The 20,442-nt window shown below is 42.2% G+C and overlaps 1 protein-coding gene across 2 annotated transcripts in view; it reads left to right on the forward strand.

Annotated features, from left to right (window-relative positions):
* The window catches only part of CTNNBL1 (catenin beta like 1), a 180,595-nt gene that overhangs the window by 94,228 nt on the left and 65,925 nt on the right, over positions 1–20,442 (forward strand). For both annotated transcript variants that reach the window (XM_003936366.4, XM_074406508.1), the window contains exon 11: positions 15,290–15,471. In XM_003936366.4, the coding sequence (XP_003936415.1) occupies positions 15,290–15,471 (182 nt within the window). The remainder of the gene's footprint in view (positions 1–15,289; positions 15,472–20,442) is intronic.

Below are 20,442 nucleotides of genomic sequence, written 5' to 3' on the forward strand. Positions count from 1 at the left end.
TCCCCCACGTCTGTCCTCACATCCCCATCCCTAAGTTTTGAGGGTTGGCTGCCAGCATCCTTCGCTTTCTCTGTTGGAGCACTTTCCGCCATGTATGATAAGTTGCATGGCCGTGTCTCCAATCGTACTGTAATACTTTTCAGAGCAGAGACAGGGTCTTCTTCCTCTTTGTAGCTCCAGTACCTAGCAAAAGATACACATTTGTTTTTCTGTGGACATTTTCTAAATTAATGAGAAACATTTTGCTGTTTAGAATCATTGGCCCAAGGAATTTCTGGCAAACTCTATACATAAACCCAAAGAAAGGAATAAAAAGCCTGTTGCCGAGAACTCAGTCTCTTGCCCGAACGTATTTAGTTCTGTTTTCCCTGTCAAATTTTTCAGTGCATGGAGAGCACAAACCGGGCCATAGTGTGGCTGCAATCCTGATCGTGAGGTTCGGGGGAGGCTAGGAGTCCGCTCGAGTCCTCGGGTCACTGCCCTGTTTGGCCTGTGCCGTGCTGGGCTTCAGAACAGAAGCTGCACGAGTTCCACAAATGCGCTTATTCCCCTTTGCCTCTCAACTCTCTTCTTCCATTACCCTCCTAGGTATTTAGGGTTGTATTTAGGTTTTCAATTCTAATCATCTTTCTTCTCAAGGTTCAGAGAAGTCCTTCATGCAGATTTGTGGTCTCTGAGCTTTCGTTTTCGGGAGCTGTTTGTGAAGCACGAGTACCTACTTGCCCTTACCTCCCAGCCCTCCTGTAGTTTACCCTGTCACACAGATGACTTTTCTCCATTCCTGTGCTCAGACTGTCTGGATTTCACAGTGCTTGACAGAATCAATAAGAAGAAAAGCTTTTTTGTTTTTCTGTCTTTGCCAAAGGACAGATGAAGACATCTTGGAAAAGAAGAGAAGATTGTTGAGGTGATGTTTAAAAGTGGAACTCATGCTGTGAAAAAAGCAGCAGGCAGCCATCCTAGAGTATAGGAACCAAAAAAAGAAAAGGGATTTCTCATTTGGTCACATCAGTGTTTTGATAACACTTTGATAAGAAAAGATGAAGTAAGAGAGGAAGACGCAGAACCTCAGAAGCAGTGGAGAATTGTGTGCTGAAAGGCAGAGAGGACCAGAGTCTCTGATGTAGAAGGAAATGCTCCTTTGTGCATCGGACAGCCCGGCCTCGTTCTTTGGGTTTGATAGTCAAGAGTTAGGTTACACGAAGGATGTTTGGATGGTTTTGGCAAGCAACAGAAGAATTAACACATGATCATGAACCAAGTGGGAGTTTCATAGTCTGGGATGTTTGAGAGTAAAATAAAATTCACTAAGTCATAGTTTATTGTGCTAATTAACAAAGTGATCAGATTCAGAGGGTTCTAATCCACAAAAAATAAGACAAAATTATACTTACTTGGGGATGGAGCTATAACAGTGTTCCATTGTCCCTGGAGGGAGGCTGGTTTGCCATTTCCGTTTGTTTCTTCATTACAAATACCTCTCTTTGGTGAGATGTTTGCTACAAATAGAAGATTCTAATATATCAGGTTTAATTATAGCCTGCACTCTAAATCGTTTGCTTCTTGCCACCACAAAGCACTTCTTAACAGTACGTCCTTGTATCAGAACCCTTCAGTGTTCTTTAAGGAGCAGCAGAGCCACTGGGAGACAAAAGAATTATATTGTCAGTTTCCTTGAAAATGTTGACATGAAGCTTATTACTTCTGCTGTAAAACCCTGTTCCGGTTAGAAAGAGAAGAGACCACCATGATCCCAGGGGATGTGTACAAATGCAGCTTTGGGTTATGTAGCATAAATACAGTGAACCCATCTTGGTTATTAACTGTAAAGGCAAAAAAAGAAAAAGGAGATACACAGCCACATCTGTTCCAGCAAGCACCAGATTTTTTTTTTTCCTAGGTTTTTCTATAAGAGTTTCCTTAACCTGAAGAAAAATGTCTCTGATGAAGAAAACAAATAAAATGGCAATGCTATAATATGTGCACAGTAAGTTTTTGCAGGCCCAATTCTGAACTGTGAGCTTATGGCAAAGCGTATAGATAGGCCAGCCTGGGGAAGTTTGGATTTTTGTTCCCTTCTTCTTCTTTTTTTTTTTTTTTTTTTTAAGACAGACTTTCACTCTGTTGCCCAGGCTGTAGTGCAATGGCGTGATCTCGGCTCACCACAGCCTCTGCCTCCCAGGTTCAAGCGATTCTCCTGCCTCAGCCTCGCAAGTAGCTGGGACTACAGGCATGCACCACCACATCCAGCTAATTTTGTATTTTTAGTAGAGACAAGATTTCTCCATAGTGGACAGACTGGTCTTGAACTCCCAACCTCAGATGATCTGCCTGCCTTGGCCTCCCAAAGTGCTGGGATTATAGGCATGAGCCACCGCTCCTGGCCTCATTCTTTTCCTTTCTCTACTTTACTTTTGTTCCTAATGAACATGTGAAGGTCCAGACTATTATTCCTGTCGTCCTTTACAGTTTTTCAAGAAATAGTCTTTTGTTCTAACCTCCAGTCTCCCAGGATTCAAATGCAAAAGCAAAATAATAATGGAAATCTTTTAGAAGTCAGCTGTGCATCTTGACGGGGCCGTATACAAGTTGTGTTCCAAGCTGTACACTCCTTTGTCTAACAAGGAGCATTCTCTTCCCCCTTCAAGTTTAATATTACCGTTCTCCCTTAGATGGATAACAGTAGTTTGCACCTGTTCTCTAGGAACCAGAAAAATACTCCAAAACCACAAAGTAATCCTTCCAACAGTCCTCCAGGCTGACATTACCTTTTAATAAATGGGAAAGTGCTGTGGTGAAGAAGGCAGATAAACTGAATCAAGATTACCTGGCAGAAAGTGGTGTAAGGGCTGTCTGAGCTCTTCCATCAGACCTGATAGCTATTCATCATTCTAGTGTAGTTTAAATTGTACATAGTTAAAGTGTACGATTTGGTGAGTGTTGCAACATGTATAGACCCATCCATTATACCCTAGTGCAAGCATGAGAGTGAACGTATTTGTCACACCCGAATGTTTCTTTGTGCCCCTTCGTAATCCTCTCCCCCACCTCAGTGTCTTCAGGCCACCATTGATTTGCTTTCTGTCCATTATGTATTAGTTTGCATTTTATAGTATTTTATGTAAATGGAATCATATAGTATGTTCTTTTTTTGGTCTGACCTATTTCACTCACTAATTATTTTGAGATTCGTCCATGTTGTGTATCAATAATTAGTTCCTTTTCCACTGCCGAGTAGCATTACATTATATGGTTATATCGCAGTTTGTTTATTCACTTGTTGAAGGACATTTGGGTTTTCAGGTTTTTGCTCTTATGAATGGTTCTGCAGTGAGCTTTCATGTGCAAATCTTTGGGCAGACATTTTTAATAGCTCTTAGGTAAATACTTAGTTAAACTGCTGGGTCATATGTTGCGTATACAGTTAACTTTTTAAGACACTGCCAAACTGTTTACAAAATGGTTGTATTACAAAATGGTTATAGCATTTTTAAATTCCGCAGCAGTGCGTGGGAGTTCCAGTTGCTCCACGTGGAGCAGTACGGTCAGTCTTTTTTGTTTTAACCATTGTTTTAATTTGCTTTTCCCTCATGACATATGATGCAGGTGTCCTTTCAGGTCCAAATTTGCCATCTATATATCTTTTTTGGTGGTGTTTCTTCAAATCTTTAGCCCATTTGGGGGGTAAGGGGTTATTTGTCCTACTGAATTTTAATAGTTCTTTACATATTATATGATTTTTATCAGCGTTTACCCCCTGACCCCCCGGACTGCACAGCAGAAGGTGAGCAGCAGGTGAATGAGTATTACTGCCTGAGCTCTGCCTCCTGTCAGGTCAGCAGTGGCATTAGATTCTCATAGGAGTGCAAATCCTACCGTGAACTGTGCATGTGAGGGATTGAAGTTGTGCGCTCCTTATGAGAATCAAACGCCTGATGACCTGAGGTAGAGCAGTTTCATCCCGAAATCATTCCCTGCCCTTGGGGAAAAATTGTCTTCCATCAAACTGGTCCCTGGTACCAGAGAGGTTGGGGAACACTTTATTGCGTAAGACCTTTTGTCAGATATGTGTTTTACAGATATTTTCTCCCAGCTCATGGCTTGCTTTTCATAACAATGTTTTGAAAATTTTTCCATTTTCATGAAGTATAATTTTTCATTTGTTCCATTAACTTTTTTCTATTGGTGTCATTCAAGACATTTATTCATTTTGTCTGTTGTCAAACTACTGGCAAAAAGGTGTTCATAAATATTTTCATATTATCCTTTTAAAATTGGTAGAATCTGTAGTGATGTACTGTTTCTTTTTTTTGATGTTGGTAATCTATGTCTTTTCTTTCTGATCAGTGTGGTTAGAGGTTTATCAGTTTTACTGATCTCAGAACAGTTTTGTTTTCATTGTTTTTCTGTTTCCTATTTCAGTAATTTCTGCTCAGGTCTGTATTTTTTCTGTGTGTGCACATGCATGTGTGTGTATGTGTGTGGTGTGGGGTGTGTGTGTGTGATGGGTTCTTACTATATTGCCCAGGCTCACCTCTGACTCCTGGGCTCAAAAGATCCTCCTGCTTCAACCTCCTAAGTAGCTGGTACTATAGGAACATACCATATTGCTGGGCATTTAATCTCATTATTTCTTTTCTTTACATTACTTGGTGTTTAATTTGCTATTCTTTTTCTTACACACTGCTCCAGAAATCTGAAACTTTTGAATATCAACATGACGTTCAAAGGAAATGCTTATTGGAGCATTTTGAATTTTAGATTTTCTGATTAGGAATGCCTAACCAGTATAATGCAAATTATTGCAAAACTTGAAAAAAAAATCAAAATTTGGAACACTTCTTGTTCCAAGCATGTTGGATAAGGGATACTCAACCTGTAGGTATTTATTGCTATAAATTTCCCTCTAATTGCTGCTTTAGCCATGTCATATGCATTTTGGTATGTTGTATTTTTAATCTTTATTCACTTCAGAATAGTAATTTATCTTCTGATTCTTCTTTGACCAGTGAGTTATTTACAAGTATGTTGTTTAGTTTCCAAGAATTTGGGAATTTTCTGAATATCTTTCTGTTATTGATTTCTACTTTCATGCTGTTCATTGTGGTCAGAGAACATACTTTGTCTGATTTGAACCTTTCAAAATTTGTTAAGACTTATTTTTGGCCCAGAATACACTCTTATGTTACTAAATAATCCTTGTATACTTGAAGAGAATGTGTATTCTGCTGCTGTTGGGTGGAATGCTTAATAAATGTCAAATAGGTTAAATTGGTGATCATGTTGTTCAAGTCGTCTTTATTCTTACAGACCTTCTGTCTTATTCTATCAATTATTAAACCTCCAACTATAGTTCTGGATATGTCTATTTTTCCTTTCAGTTCTATCACCTTTTGCTTCATGTGTTTTGAGTTCTTTTAGTTACTTAAACTTTTAGGATTATATATTCTTTTGTTTAATTGACCCTTTTATTATTATGAAATAACTTTCTTGATCCCTGGTAATGTTCTTTGATCTAAAATCTACTTTGTTTTATATTAATATAAACACCATAGCTTTCTTAATTAGTGCTAGCATGGTATCTTTTACCTTCTGTTATGAATTAAACTGTGACCCCTCTCCCCACTCAAATTCATTCGTTGAATTTGGAGATGGGACTTGTAAGAAGGTAATTAAGGTTAAATGAGGCCTTAAGAGTGGGACCCTAATCCAACAAGACAGGTATCCTTAGAACAAGATGAGGCACCAGAAGTGCATGCACACACCTCTGGGGTAAAACCTTATGGGAGTGAACTTCTATTTCTTTCTCCAGGTTTTTATGCTTCTGTTGTTATAAAGTCTTTTTTTTTTTTTTTTTTTTTTGAGACAGAGTCTCACTCTGTCACCCAGGCTGGAGTGCAATGGCACGATCTTGGCTCACTGCAACCTCCACCTCCCAGGTTCAAGTGATTCTCCTGCCTCAGCCTCCTGAGTAGCTGGGATTACAGGCGCATGCCACCGCGCCCAGCTAATTTTTGTATTTTTAGTAGAGACGAGGTTTCAACGTTTTGGCCAGGCTGGTCTCGAACTCCTGACCTTGTGATCCACCCGCCTTGGCTTCCCAAAGTGCTGGGATTACAAGCATGAGCCACCGCACCCGGCCTGAAAAAGTCTTTTGTATTCACCCACTTATTTGCCATTTTCTGTACTCTTCATTCTTTTGTGTAGATTCAGATTTCCATCTGGGGTCAGTTTCCTTCTGCCTAACTGACTTCCTTTAATATCTCTGGTAGTGCTGGTCTATTGGTGATGACTTCTGTCAGCTGTGGTATGACTGAAAAAAGATTGGCCTTCATCTTTTTCTTTTCTTTTCTTTTGAGACACAGTCTTGCTCTGTCACCCAGGCTGGAGTGCAGTGGCACAATCTTAGCTCACTGTAACCTCCACCTCCCGAATGCAAGCAATTCCTGTGCCTCAGCCTCCTGAGTAGCTGGGATTATAGGCATGCACCACCACGCCTGGCTATTGTTTTGGGGGGATTCGTTTGTTTGTTTGTTTGTTTGTTTTTGAGGCAATCACACTCTGTCACCCGGGCTGCAGTATAGTGGCACATTCTTGGCTCACTACAAACTCTACCTCCTGGGTTCAAGTGATTCTCCTGCCTGAGCCTCCCAAGTAGCTAGAATTACAGGTGCCCACCACCATACCTGGCTTTTTTTTTTTTTTTTTTTTTTTTTTTTTTGCATTTTAAGTAGAGACAGGGGTCTGGCCATGTTGGCCAGGCCAGTCTTGAACTCCTGGCATCAAGTGATCCTCCTGCCTTGCCCTCCCAAAGTGCTGGGATTACAGGCATGAGCCACCATGCCTGACTGCCTTCATGTGTGAAATCTATTTTTACCAGGTTATAGCATTCTAGGTTGATAGGGTTTTTCTGGTTTTGTTTGTTTGGTTTTTTTCCTTTCAGTACTCTCAGTTGTTCCACTGCCTTTTGGCTTTCTTGGTTTTCGCCAAGAAGTCTTTCTATATGTGTAACTCTGTATGTAATTGTCCTCCTGCCTTTTTTCTGGCTGTTTTTAGGATATCCTCTTTATCGCTGGTTTTGTTTGTGATGTGCCTTGGTGTCGTTTTTTTCACATCTTTGGTGTTTGAGGTTTGTTGAGCTTCTTGGATCTGTTTTCATCACAGGTGGACATTTTTCAGTTATATATATATATATATTTTTTGAGACAAGGTCCCACTCTGTTGCCCAGGCTGGCGTGCAGTGGTGCAGTCTCAGCTCACTGAAGCCTCTGCCGCCTCCTCTGCCTCTTGGGCTCAAGTGATCCTCCCACCTCAGCCTTCCAGTTAGCTGGGACTACACAGGCATGCACCACTGTGCCCAGCTAATATTAAAAAATATTTTCAGTAGAGAGAGAGTTTTGTCATGTTGCCCAGGTTGGACAGTTACATTTTTCAAACATTTTTTCTTGCCCCCATCTGCCTTGCAGGGAATACAATTATATGTATATGATACAATTATATATTATATAATTATAAATTGTGTTATAAAATATAATTACATGTATATTAAGCCATTTGAATATTTCCAACCATAGTTCACTGATCATTTGTTCATTGTTTACTGTCTTTTCTCTGTTTTATTTTTGACAATTTCTATCATGTTCTCAAGTTCAGTCTTCCTTTTCTTCTGCAGTGCTAGTATCATCTACTGTATTTCTCCTTTGTCGATGCTCAGTTTGATCTTTTCTTCCATGTTTCTAGTTAACATGCTGAAGTTTTTCTCAACCTTCTTTAGTTTGCATATCAATTGTAATTAAATTATACTTTTACTGTCTTCGTCTTCTAATTCTGCCACCTGTGTTATTTTTACTGCTTTTTTTTTCTCCTCTCTGTGGGTCGTATGGTTCTTCTTTGAGTCTCTAGTAATTTTTTATGGAAATTCAAATATTGTGAATTTTACCTTGTTAGATGTTGGATTTTTTTTTTTTTTTTTTTTTGGAGGGATATTTTTATAAATGTTATGAAGCTTGGTTCTAAGATAGAAAGTTACTTGGAAATAGTTTGGTCCTTTTGAGACTTACTGTTAAGCTCTGTTAGGCAGGACCAGATTAGTCTATGGCTAATAATGCCTCGCTGCTGAAGCACACTACCCATCTTAATACTCCACCTGGTGCACTGTGAATTAATCAGGGTTTTCTAGCATAACTGGTGGGAATACAAACTATTCCTGGCCCTCTGTGAGTTCTGGGATCGCCTTCTCTTCCTTCTCCTAGGCAGCTTCTTTCTGCAGCTGTGGTTAGTTTTCTCACATGCTTGTGGTTGTCAGTACTGGAGACTGGAAGGTGGCCCTCTGTAGATCTCTGTGCAGCTAGTGCTCTGCTGTGGTCCTCTGCGGTGGCCCTGTGAACTCTAGCTGCGTTGGTCTGCCTGGACTCCCAGCCCTGTGTCTTCCCTTCTCTGAGGCCTGGAAATGCTCCGAGGGGTTAGTTGGGCTCATTGCATGTGTTGTCCTCCCATCGGGATCACTGTCTTGTGCTGCCTGATGTCAGGTGTCTAAAAACCATTGTTTTGTTCTTTTTTTTTAAACTTTCAGGGTTAGGGAGGATGTAAATCCAGTCCTCGTTATCCCATTTTGGCCCAGAGTACAAGTCCAGCAGTATATGACTTTTTAAACTATATTTTTTATTCTTTATTCCCGGTGGATAGTAATGCAATTAACTTTTGTGTAATGATCTTATATTTAACAACTTTGCTCTATCACATATCAGACATCAGTCAGAACATTGTTAATTGTTGCAATAACAAACCTAAAATTTCAAGGACTTTCAGTGACAAATGTTTATTTTTCACTCATGGCTCGTTCGTCACTGGCCATCAGAAGCCCAGCTCTACACCTTCTTTATTTCAGGACTTAGGCTGAAGGAGCAGTGCTTCATGGTCCATGCCTGTCTCATGGTACAGAGAAGAGACCACATCATGCAAGAAATCCTAAAACTTCTCCTCTGAAGTGCACATGTTACTTGCATTCACGGTTTATTGGCCACACACAGTCACATGACCAAGTGTGAGGTCTGTGGTGGGCGGAGGGGTGAGATGAGCAGTGATGTGTTGGAGCCGGCTCATATAGGTTCACGGGCACTGACGGTGCACATCTCTTCCTGTCACTGCATTTAGTGGCATCATCTTGACCATAACAAATGCTCAATATGCCTATGGTCATATTTACTATTTATTTATTTTTTGTTTCTGTTTTTCTTTTTTACACCCATCCCAGCTTCTAGCTATGGTCATATTTATCTTACTGTCTAATTCATAGAAATCCTGGATTCTGTAAAGTGCTCTTATATTTCAGGTTCTGTAATGTAAGTGAACTTTATCATGCACATTGTAAAGCAAACAAAATATGATCTCATACGGCATTATGCAGATTTCTTGCCAGGACCAGTTTATGGTTCACAGAATCTTTTAAAGAACACCTTGTTGCTTTTTTTTTTTTTTTTTTAATTATTCAATCTCCTTTGTCCAAGAAAGGAGAGAAGTTTACCTCTTTTCACTTGTCCTCCAAATAAGTTTCCTTCAAGGTCCTACCCTTCTGTTCTGAATATTTTCTGTACCCTCCCAGGGTAATCTTATTCACACCATGGATTAATTACTGCACATAGATTTGATGACTCTCTTTCAAAATTTTCCCTATTGCTAACTTCGTTACTGGACTTCAGACATGTAAGTTCGAGCTGGACATCACTGACGTGTCCCACAGGCATCTCAGATTCAATCAGAACTCAGCCCTTTGCACCTCGCCTCTCTTACCAGTTTTTCTGCCTCTAATATTGTTTGTCTCTTCCTTCTGCTGCCCCATCGCCATTATTGTCCAACACACTGTGGCAAGTGTAATCTTTCTGCTGCTCAAAAATCAGCCTGTCTTATGTTTTGCTGCTGCCTGCCTTCTCACTCTTTATAATTTAGCAGTATCATGCTCCACTTCCCTGAATGTCCCATGCTTACCCATGTCTTTGCATGTGCTCTTATTTCCTTCTGTATGGAATACCCTCTCCCTCTCTGACTATGCAAGGAAAACATCCTCCGAGGCTTGGTTCAGGCATCATGTCCTTTGTGAGTCCTCCCTCCAGCTCAGACATGGTCAGCCCTCCTTCCTGCATTCATTCTCTGCTTTGCATATATACCTCCACCGTAGGACTTAGCTTTACTCAGTCTGTCTCCCCTCTGGACCAGACTTCTCCAGAGCAATGAGCTATGCCTTGTCTCTGCATCCTGGACTTAATATCTGGCACCTGCTAGGTACCTCATAAATATTTGATGAAGGAACAAATGAACAAAGAAAATCATACTCAGAATCTATGTTCATAGCAAAAGTATTTTTGCATAATAAAGAGGAAGCTAATTAAAACTACAACAGAAAACATTTCTCCCACATCAGAAGGCTCACTGTGTGCAGAATAGGGAGCAGTGGATGACTCTCAGCCATTTCCCACAACACCCCAGTTTTATAGAGGCTAGCATTCACATTGGTCCTGGCGTGACCGACAGCCTGATGAACCCAGACAAGACTAAGATAAACTACTTGTCCTCCAGTAGAATAAATATTTCAAATAAAGTCAACCCAAGAAAGTCAGGCCAAACAGCTATTGATTGCTAAAAGCCTGAACTCAAGCCCAATGAATATTCCAAAGTTCACCTCCATGCTGCTTGCCTAAATGGTGATCAATATGCAATTACTGCCCCCCTAAATGTGTCTTACACTGCCTACCTGAAGAAGGGTTTTGCTTTTAAAATCTTTTGTTTGTTGAATTTGCTTAGGCAGGAAAAAAAGAGAGGCTTGGCTAAGCCAGAGTCTTTTGAATTGTATTTCAAACAGTTCTGCGTTATTTGTGAAATGGTTTGAGCGTATGCTGAGTGGTAACTGAAGGTGCCCTATTTTATGACCGCCATTCATTTCCAGAGGCCTTTTCCTGAGTGACTAAACAATGCAGATATTATATCTCAATTTCCTAAATTTTGCTTACATGATTATCTGCCCTAGTCATGACCTTTATAAATTCAAGCTTGTAAGATGCTGAAGTCCAGCTGCAGTGAAAACAAGTTTCTGTTAGAATTTTCATCTTAATACAAAAAATCCCTTCCTACTGAGTTCAGAGCCTTGTTTACCTGGCTCCTGATATTTAAGATTTCATATTTCTCTCAAATAGGACTTTTTCATACCATTGCCGTAGTTAGAACCTCTGGTCATTTCTCATTTTTGTTGTTGCCAGAATCTCCTAACTGTCCTCCCTTACCCCCAAGCGCTGTCATTCCCGTCCCTTCTTCATACTGCTGCCAGATTAAGCCTTCTCAAATGTATCTGTCCAGGGCCCCCTTTGTCTGAAATTCTCATGCCCTCTCAGCATCTGCAGGATGGAGCCTGGGTTCCCTGTGGAGCTTGTCATGAGCATGTTCCTCCCAGCCTCTCCTCAGTCGTCTTCCACCACTGGCCATTCGGAACTACCTCTTGTTCCCTGGCTGGCGCGCTCCTGCACTCTGCACACACCTTTGCAGGTGCTGTACAGCCACCACTGCCACCAGTGTCATCACTCTTCCGTCTCTGCCTGGCAATACTCATTCCTTAGACTCAGTGCAGAAGTCGCCTGCCATTTGACACCTTCAGGACTTCTCCCAGATAAGGCAAGTTTTCTCCTCTTCTCACCTCCTTGGACTTGATTTCCATTGTTTCAGGCTTTTGAAATCCTCATTTTTGTTTACCTCTTCTTAAATTGCTTAAAGACAAGGGCCATATAACTCCTAGCTGCTAATATAATGCCGGCTGCATAAAGACATATGCTCAACAGTATATGCCTTTTTTTTTCTTTGAAACTCAATAGTTGGATTGAAGGTCATTTGTAAGTATCTTTGGATTGTTTTGATTGAGCCACAAGGGAAGTGAAGATAGGAATAGGTTAGCATGAAGTAGGATGGCAGCTCTGTCTGTTTGCCCAGGATTGAGGAGTCCTGGGATGTAGCTGCTCTCCTTTCCTCCACTATTGGGACCCAGTCCTGGCTGGCTAGTCTGACCCAGGATAGCACTCTTTGTGACCAGTAGCTGTTTAATAGTGCAGTGTTTTAATAGTGTTGTATCTGCAAAACGCTGTCCAAAGGGGATATTATTTCTGATTCCTTTTCTTTGGCTTTCACATGGGAAATTGCATGAAAGGCTCTGGGTTATTACCCCATTTTTTTTTTTTTTTTTTTGGAGACGGAATCTCACTCTGTCACCCAGGCTGGAGTGCAGTGGCACTGTCTCAGCTCACTCCAACCTCCGCCTCACAGTTCAAGCAATTCTCCTGCCTCAGCCTCCCAAGTAGCTGGGATTACAGGCGCCCACCACCACACCTGCCTAATTTTTGTACTACCCCATTTTTTATGAGTCTTGCTTTCTTTTGCAAGACCAGTCACCTCCCTCCAGCTGTTTAATTCTCCCTTATCTTTGGTCTCGTCATCACCACTGGCTTTTCTTAAAAATAGTAATTGAAAAAAATCTTGACCTGGCTTCCCTCTCAAGCTGATGGGGTTCCTTCTCCAGGATTTACTAAGGTGTAACCTATACTCACCCCTCTTACCTTCTCACCTCCTTTTTTCAACCCACTTCTGCCCTACCTCTGCTTTCTGGAAGGTTGCTAGTTGCTTCCTGATAGTGGAATCTGGTGGTCTTTTCTTTTTTTTTTCTATTTATTTATATTTTTTTAGAGACGGGGTTTCACTATGTTTGCCAGGCTGGTGTCAAACTCCTGACCTCAAGTGATCTGCCCACCTCGGCCTCCCAAAGTACTGGGATTACAGGTGTGAGCCGCGATCTGTCCACCTCGGCCTCCCAAAGTACTGGGATTATAGGTGTGAGCCACTGCGCCCAGCTGGTGGTCTTTTCTTTTGATTTTTGACAGACTGGAATCTCTTCAGAAACTGTCTCCTTCCTCTGACCAAAGTATTCCCTGTTGTGTGCACACTGTACTTAACTTACTCTTTTGTTACCTACTTATTTGTTCATTTATTTTAAATATTCACATATCTATTATTTTTTCCCCACAATCTCCCAAATACATGTAATCTGTCCCTCTCACTGTCATGTAACACATGCCAATCTCAGAACCAATGTGTTGATTGCATCTCCTCTGCTTCTGGAATCGCTTCGTCACTTGGATGCCTTCTCGGGGCTCCCATGTAGCCCAGGCTTCCCTCCCTGATTGAAGCTGGAAACACTCTGCTCCTTGGCCCGCCTCAAACACAGTCTCCTGTCTGCAGCTCGTTTCTATTTCAGGACCTCTGTGCTTGCTGTTCCTCTGCCTTCAGTGTTGTCTTGCCGCTCAAATTACATGACTGATTCGTCTTATCACTCAGTTCTCAGCACAGTGTTACTCCTTAGGAGGCATTAATAACCGAATCGAAGAGATGCATGCCAGTCATTCTTTCACATGGCCTTGTTTTATTTCTTTGACACTAACCATTATCAGGTGTCTAGATTTCTCTTTGTCTCCTGCAGTGAGAACGTAAACTGCTTGAAAACTGGGACCCAGTCTTTCCCAATCACATGAGAGATATCCAGTAAATATTTGTAGATTGAATAAACACATGGGGAAAAATTATATGCTGATTTATACTTTTCTCTGATCCTTTCATATTACTTTGGTCTCCCCAGATTTAGCTTTTTATTTTTGGAAGCAGAACCCATTTTTTACGATTTTTCTCTTGTGCCTACCACAATACTAAGTAGGTGCTCAGTAAATATTGCCTATTGGTTTGGTTGGTTTATTTACCAGCTGTAGCAAGATAGGAAATGACTGACTTGCTCTTCTCTACTTCAGAGCATTTTTAAAAATAATTGCAGATTATAGAAAAATTGTACTCCCTAGGGAAGTATCTGCAAGAACAGCAGCCAGTGACACTATTATTCTATGACCTCTCACTTCAAGAGGGAAAAATCACTTTTTTTTTTCATGATAATAGTTTATCTTTTTAAATTCTACATGTTCATTATGGAAAAACAAGATACTGAAAAATAGAAAAAGGGAAAATAAGATGCAGAAAAAGCATTTGACAAAATTCAACATTGTTTTATATCAATAGTTCAACTAGCAATCGAAGAGAACTTTTTCAACCATTGATAAAGATCTTCTACAAAAAAAACGCAGAGCTAACATCATACTTGATGGTGAAAGAGTAGATGCCTTCCCCCTAAGATCGGCAACAATACAGGGATGTTCACCCTCGTCACTGCTATTGGGCCTTGTACTGAAGGTTCTAGCCAGGACAATTAGGCAATACATGAAATAAAAGACATCTAGATTAGAAAGGAAGAAGTAAACTGTCTATTTGCAGATAACATAATACATAGAGAAAATCCTAAGGAATCTACTAAAAGATTATTAGAACTAGCAAACGAGTTTAGCAAGGTTGCAAGAAATAAAACCCGTTGTATTTCTGTACACTTGCAGTGAGCAATCCCAAAATGAAACTAAGGAAACAATGTTTATAGAAGCGTTGTTCATAATAGCCCAAGGGTGGAAACAAACCAAATGTCCCTCAGCTGGTAAACGGACAGACTGTAGCATGTGTTATTCAGCAATAAGAAGGAATGAAGTACTGACACATGCTACAACGTGGATGAACCTTGAAAACATTATGCCAAGTGAAAGAGGCCAGTCATAGGAGAACACATACTGTATGGTAAACACTTACAGGAAGAGTCTAGAATAGGCAAATCTATAAGACAGAATGGAGCTCAGTGGTTGCTTAGGGCTGGGATGGGATGAAGAAGGCAGTGGGTGATAGCTAAAGAGTATGTGGTTTCTTCTCTGGATAATGAAAATGTTTTATAGTTGTGGTGGTAGCTGACATATCTGTGAATATACTAAAACCCATTGAGTTGTACATTTGAAATGGTGGGACTTGTATAGTATGTGAATTGTCTCAATAAATCTATTAAAGAAAAAAGAATAACAAAATGTCTATAATCTCAACACCCTGAAATAATCTCTTAGAATTTTGATGTCTTTCTTTCTAGTCATTTTTAATGTGTGTTTTTCATGAGTAATTGTGGTAATGCTTCATAAAGAATTTTGAGTATTGCCTTTTGTGTTTATCGTTCTGACCATAAGAATTTGTCCACCCTATTCTAGACATCTTGCCCTAATTGTTAACAAGTATGTTATGTTATATTTTCATTTAGATATATAATGAGTACTGCAGTAAATACACTTTTTTTTTTTTTAAGCACTAGAACTTCCCCATGAAATACCTTATCTGAAACCTCTTTTGTTCACAGAGAAAAGAAGATCTCCCGGAGCAGTGCCCTGAAAGTGCTGGACCATGCCATGATTGGCCCCGAAGGCACAGACAACTGCCATAAGTTTGTTGACATTCTTGGCTTACGAACCATCTTTCCCCTCTTTATGAAATCTCCCAGGAAGATCAAGAAAGTGGGAACCACTGAGAAGGAACATGAAGGTACGATTCACTGGAGGAGTCAGCCTAATTTAGGTGCATTAGGAGAAACAGGGATGCGAACTACTTTGAAAGGCTCTGATGTGTTTGGGGAGTAGAAAGAAAGAGTGCTGCCTTTTTTCTCTTCTATCTTCTTATTTTCCATGAATGAGAAAGAGACCCCAGGTCACCGACAGCCTTTGTTGCAGCAGTTCTCTGCGTGTTTGAATCCTGGTGGTTCCATTTCCTTCTGGACTGTTAATAAGTCTGTGTGTGAGGGTTTTGTTTTCTTCACTATAATTTGTAGCGAGGTGTCTCTCTGATGGAAGACCCTTTTGAAAAGAGTAATGAGGTGGCAACACATGTCACCTCCAGAGTGGTGCTTTCATGTATTTCTGTACTAAAGTATGATCAGCCAACATCAGGAATTGCCGAAATAAACTATTTACAGCCCGGATTCCCCTTTTTATGTTTCTCCTCCCTGATGGCGCGTACTCCCAGCAAAATGCTGCCATGAATTGTGACGCTGTAACCAGAGTAGTTACTGCTAGGCCAGTCTCTTCTGCTATTGTCTAGTGGCCTGCTGCAGCCCTCCCCCCAGTAAATAGCCACAGTGCAATCTGGAAGGCCAGGGATTTATGAGCATTGACAGTTGTGCTGGAGGCTGGCAGACGCTTCCACCAGGGAATTTACATGGTTGGATGATGATTTTAAAGTGTGGGTGGCAGGCGGAGGGGAGTGAGGAGGCAGTGTGTTGAGAGAGGAGGAAGGCTGAGCTGACTGGCTCGTTTGGTTGTCTTCTCAGAAGCAGCATTCATCCCAGGATTCAAGTGGCTTTTTGTGTCAGTGCTTGGTAGAATTGGCATGGGTATCTGCAGCGTCTTTTGCATTCCTCACCCTCGTAGATGAAAGCTTGGGAACTCCAACCTTTCTCTCTTCCAATTGACTTGGCATAGTCTCTCCCAACTTGGAGTGGCAACAGGGAAGGTGGTGTGACCTGTCTTCAGTGGCTACCTTCAGTGAGATCTTCTCTGATCAAATCAACTCTCCAGAGACAATAGGAAATCTGACTGGAGCAGAGGAGGAACTGGCCTTGCAAATACTGTGGCCTGGAGACCTGAGAACAAGTAGAGACTCCAGTTTAACTCATTTTGACCAGACACTTCTGTAAATATGTTAACCCCATGCTAGATTTTCCCCACTGAAAATTCGGCAGCATGAGTCCCTGGGAGAGGGAATGGGGGCGGGTCTTGGGGATCTAGGAGATAAACTTCAGACAGTCACCATTCATTGAAAGCCTGCCACTTTCCTGGCCCGGCTGCACTATTCGCTATCATATTTAAAACTCATTACCTATGAAGTATTGGTGGCATCCATACTTTTTTTTGTTTTTAGGGAAGATTAACTGAGAAAGCAACCAAGCTGTGGCTTCTACAACTAACTAGCTGTGTGACTGTGGCACCTTTGCTTAACTTCCCTGCGCTGCATTTTCCTTTCTGGTCTGTAAGATGAGGGAAGTAGACTAGTGAACTAGAAGCTGTGATATCTGCGCCTTCAGATTCTGAGGCACAGGCCCTGATTGTCAAGGTTGCCTGTGATCCAGGAAGCTCCTCAGGGTCTCTGCTGTGGCTGACCTGCTGGGTTCCACTGAAAAACCCGGGGCTGCATATTGAGTGTGCTGGAAGAGAGTGTCAAGGAAAACAGCCCTTAGCAGGCTCCTGCTCTGTGTGCATGGCACTGAGAAGAAGAGGAAGTGACAGATTCAGTGAGCAGCTGCTTTTCTTCTGAAAAATGTGCCCGGTGGCGTGCTCACCAGTACATTTGCTTTGGAGTACCCGCATTAGGAATTTGATGACATTATGTTAGTGAGGGCAGTGGCTTGGTAAGACGCCTCCTAGAAGACGTGTTTGGGTTGTAATGCTGGGGAGGATGAGCTCTACATCCTGAGTGGACCAGCACCCAGAGAGCAGAGGTGAACCCTGAGTAGAAAGCACAGCCCTATACTCCTGCCCCCACCCCTACAAGCTGCTGCCATGCCACAAACCAGCCTTCAGCCAGGAATGGCAGAGTAAGAATGGAGGCAGAGCAGAGCAGTGCACATTGTGCAGGGTTTCTTTGTCCTGTCCGCTGGGTAAGACTGTGCTCTTGGTTGCCGTCTGTGTGCGGCCCTTCTCACGTTAAGTGTGCCAGATTTGTGTGCTAAACTAGAGCACAGTGGCCCCAGACCATCAGGAACACTGGTGAGCATGCCTAGCTCATTTCTGCCCCCGGGCTCCCACCATGCTCTTCCCTCCATGAGCAGTGATTTTCTCTGACCTGTCTGCCTGGCTATCTTTTAGTCATCTTTGGTCCTTAGTTTTTCTTTCTTTCTTTTTTTTTTTTTTTTTTTTTGAGACAGGGTCTCACTCTGTTGCCCAGGCTGGAGTGCAGTGGTGCGATCTCAGCTCACTGCAGCCTCCGCCTCCCAGGATCAAGTGAGTCTCCTGCCTCAGCTTCCAGAATAGCTGGGACTACAGGCACCCACCACCACACCTGGTTAATTTTTGTATTTTTAGTAGATGGGATTTTGCCATGTTGGCCAAGCTGGTCTCAAACTCCTGACCTCAAGTGATCCGCCCACCTTAGCCTCCCAAAGTGCTGGGATTATAGACATGAGCCACCGTGCCCAGCCTGGCCCTTAGTTTTGATGTCACTTTCTCAGGGAAGCATGTCATAAACCACTAGACTAAGATAGAAGCTTCTGTTCAGTGGACTCTTGATCTCAGGACTCTGTCTTCATAGCCCTTGAAATTATGGAACCCAGTGGCCTTGTCACCTCTAGGCCCCATTGCCTGGTTCCATGGTGCTTGGCATGTGGTAGATGCACAGTAAATGTTCCTTGACCGTGTGAATGAACAGCCATTTCCCTGAAAGACTGCTTGCTCATTGAGGACGAACATGGGTTTGGGGCTTTCCTCAGAAACCTGCAAGGTTGAAGTCAGTACAGTTGATTTTGATTCAGATTGATGGTTGTCAGTCTGTCGTACACCTGGAGCGAATGGTCTTTCACACAGCTTGTTTGGAAGCTAAAATGAGTGTGTTGTCAGCCCTAAGTTTTACTCTGTCACATTAACTTGGAGATTATGGCAGAAGCCCCACTTTAGAGCCACACCCTTAAGAGCTTTGCCGTACACAGACCTTCCTTATAGGCAAGGCCACCTTATGACAAGCACCTGGGGTAGCCCAGCTGCCAGGTAAGCACTGAGGCCTGGGAGTCAGCTCGCCAGTCCGGAAGCTCTAGAGAGCTACCCCACACTCTTCCCTTTCTTTCTTGTCACGCTTCAGGGGCTCGTCACTGTTGTCCACAAGAGCACCAGGATGGCTAACTAGTAGAAAGGAGAGTTTTGTTGACAATATGAGTTTGTGAACTAGGAAGAGACAGTCTGTGGCATGTACCAAAGGTGCTCTGTCTTCAGAAAGCAAAAGGGCAGCTTGGGTTTTAGACCTCACAAGTTCTGTATTAGACAGTAGAGTCATGCACATTCAGCAGTTTTTTGGGGGAAGCTATACATATTTATGAGGGGAGGCAAGTGCATGCGCAATGGGCAAATGTGTGTACCACATCCCGTGTTCACTCTGGGGCAGGGTTTTAGCGTTAAAATGAGATAGGATTTGGCTCTTTATGCCAAAAGGTAAGCTATAAGACACAAGTTTGTGTACAGTCTCCCTGAGCTGATTGAAACTGGCTGGAAGTCTGCAGTTGCTTATCAGAAAAGAATGTTTGCAAGGCCAGTCCTCTCTCCAATCAGACTTAAGAGTGGTCTGATAATTTGCCTGATATTCTTAGGGAGTTTCTCAAGAGTATGTTTTTTTGTGTGTGTAGCCGTGGGAATTCAGGAAGTTGCTATGCCTGCTGAGCCCTGAACCCTCCACCTGTAGGAAACCTTAGGGTCCATCTTAGTTGATAAAGGGGTACCTGTTATGGTCTCTCAGATGATATCACACATCCTGGTTTGCTTCTTTAAGGCCATCCTGGTCCAGTCTTAGCCCCTGTCACCTCTCAGGGCCTTCCCCTGACTCCCAAAGTCGCAGTACAGCCTAATGTGGTACAGATGGATCTGCTGCTTATCAACTGTGCCATCTTGGGCAAATTCCTAAGCTCCCTGGACCGCAGTTGCCACATCTGTAAAATAACGAGGCTGGAATCCACCATGAAGGGTGTTTGCGAGAGTCGGATGAGATGACATGTACGTGCTTAGCATAGGCCCCAGAATAAAGCAGGCACTAAGAGACCTTAAACTGCCTCCACTTCTGCCCACCCTGGCTTTAGTCACACATACCCATAGGGATGGCCAGGCAGAGAGAATGCCCACACCTCTACTGTGGGAGGGCCAGGAGAGGGTAGGTTGGTTTTACTAGCCTGCGGTCTAATTGCTTCATGATAACTGTGGGCAAATGGGCAAATTCATTCTTGATGGGAATGTCAGGAGTCATGCTATGCCAAGTAGTGAGTGACATAAAAACAGCTGTGTTCCCAAGCCAGCAGAAGGGCTTGAAAGAAGGGAACTTCTAGCTTAAGGGGACGAAAGGAGGGAGGTAAAAGCAAAACTGCCCTTGTAACCTAGAATGCTGGTAATTTAGTTCCTCTTTTGTGACTTGGGGTGGGGAAGGGAAAGAATTATTATAATTGAAATCCATTCAGGTTTGCATAATAAAACCTTCAGAAATAGATCAGGGGAGGCACTAAGCTTGGGGGATGGATTGGAAAGAAATGATTTGCCCTTGGGTTCAATAGCATGATTGGCTGCCTCCTTGGTTTTAAAAGAATAGCACAGTGTATATTGTCTCCTTGGTATTAGCTGCTTCAGAATAGGAGGGAAGAAGAAAAGAGGTGGGATCCAGAAATGGCATCTGACCTTTACTTCTTGTCTCTTTTTAAAATTCTTATTAAAATAGGTCCAGTTTTCCTTGTATTGCTTCATTAGGTATGTGAGTTATTGAGCTTGTAGCAGTTCT

Source organism: Saimiri boliviensis, chromosome 9, assembly GCF_048565385.1.
Source record: "Saimiri boliviensis isolate mSaiBol1 chromosome 9, mSaiBol1.pri, whole genome shotgun sequence".
NCBI classification, from domain to species: domain Eukaryota; kingdom Metazoa; phylum Chordata; class Mammalia; order Primates; family Cebidae; genus Saimiri; species Saimiri boliviensis.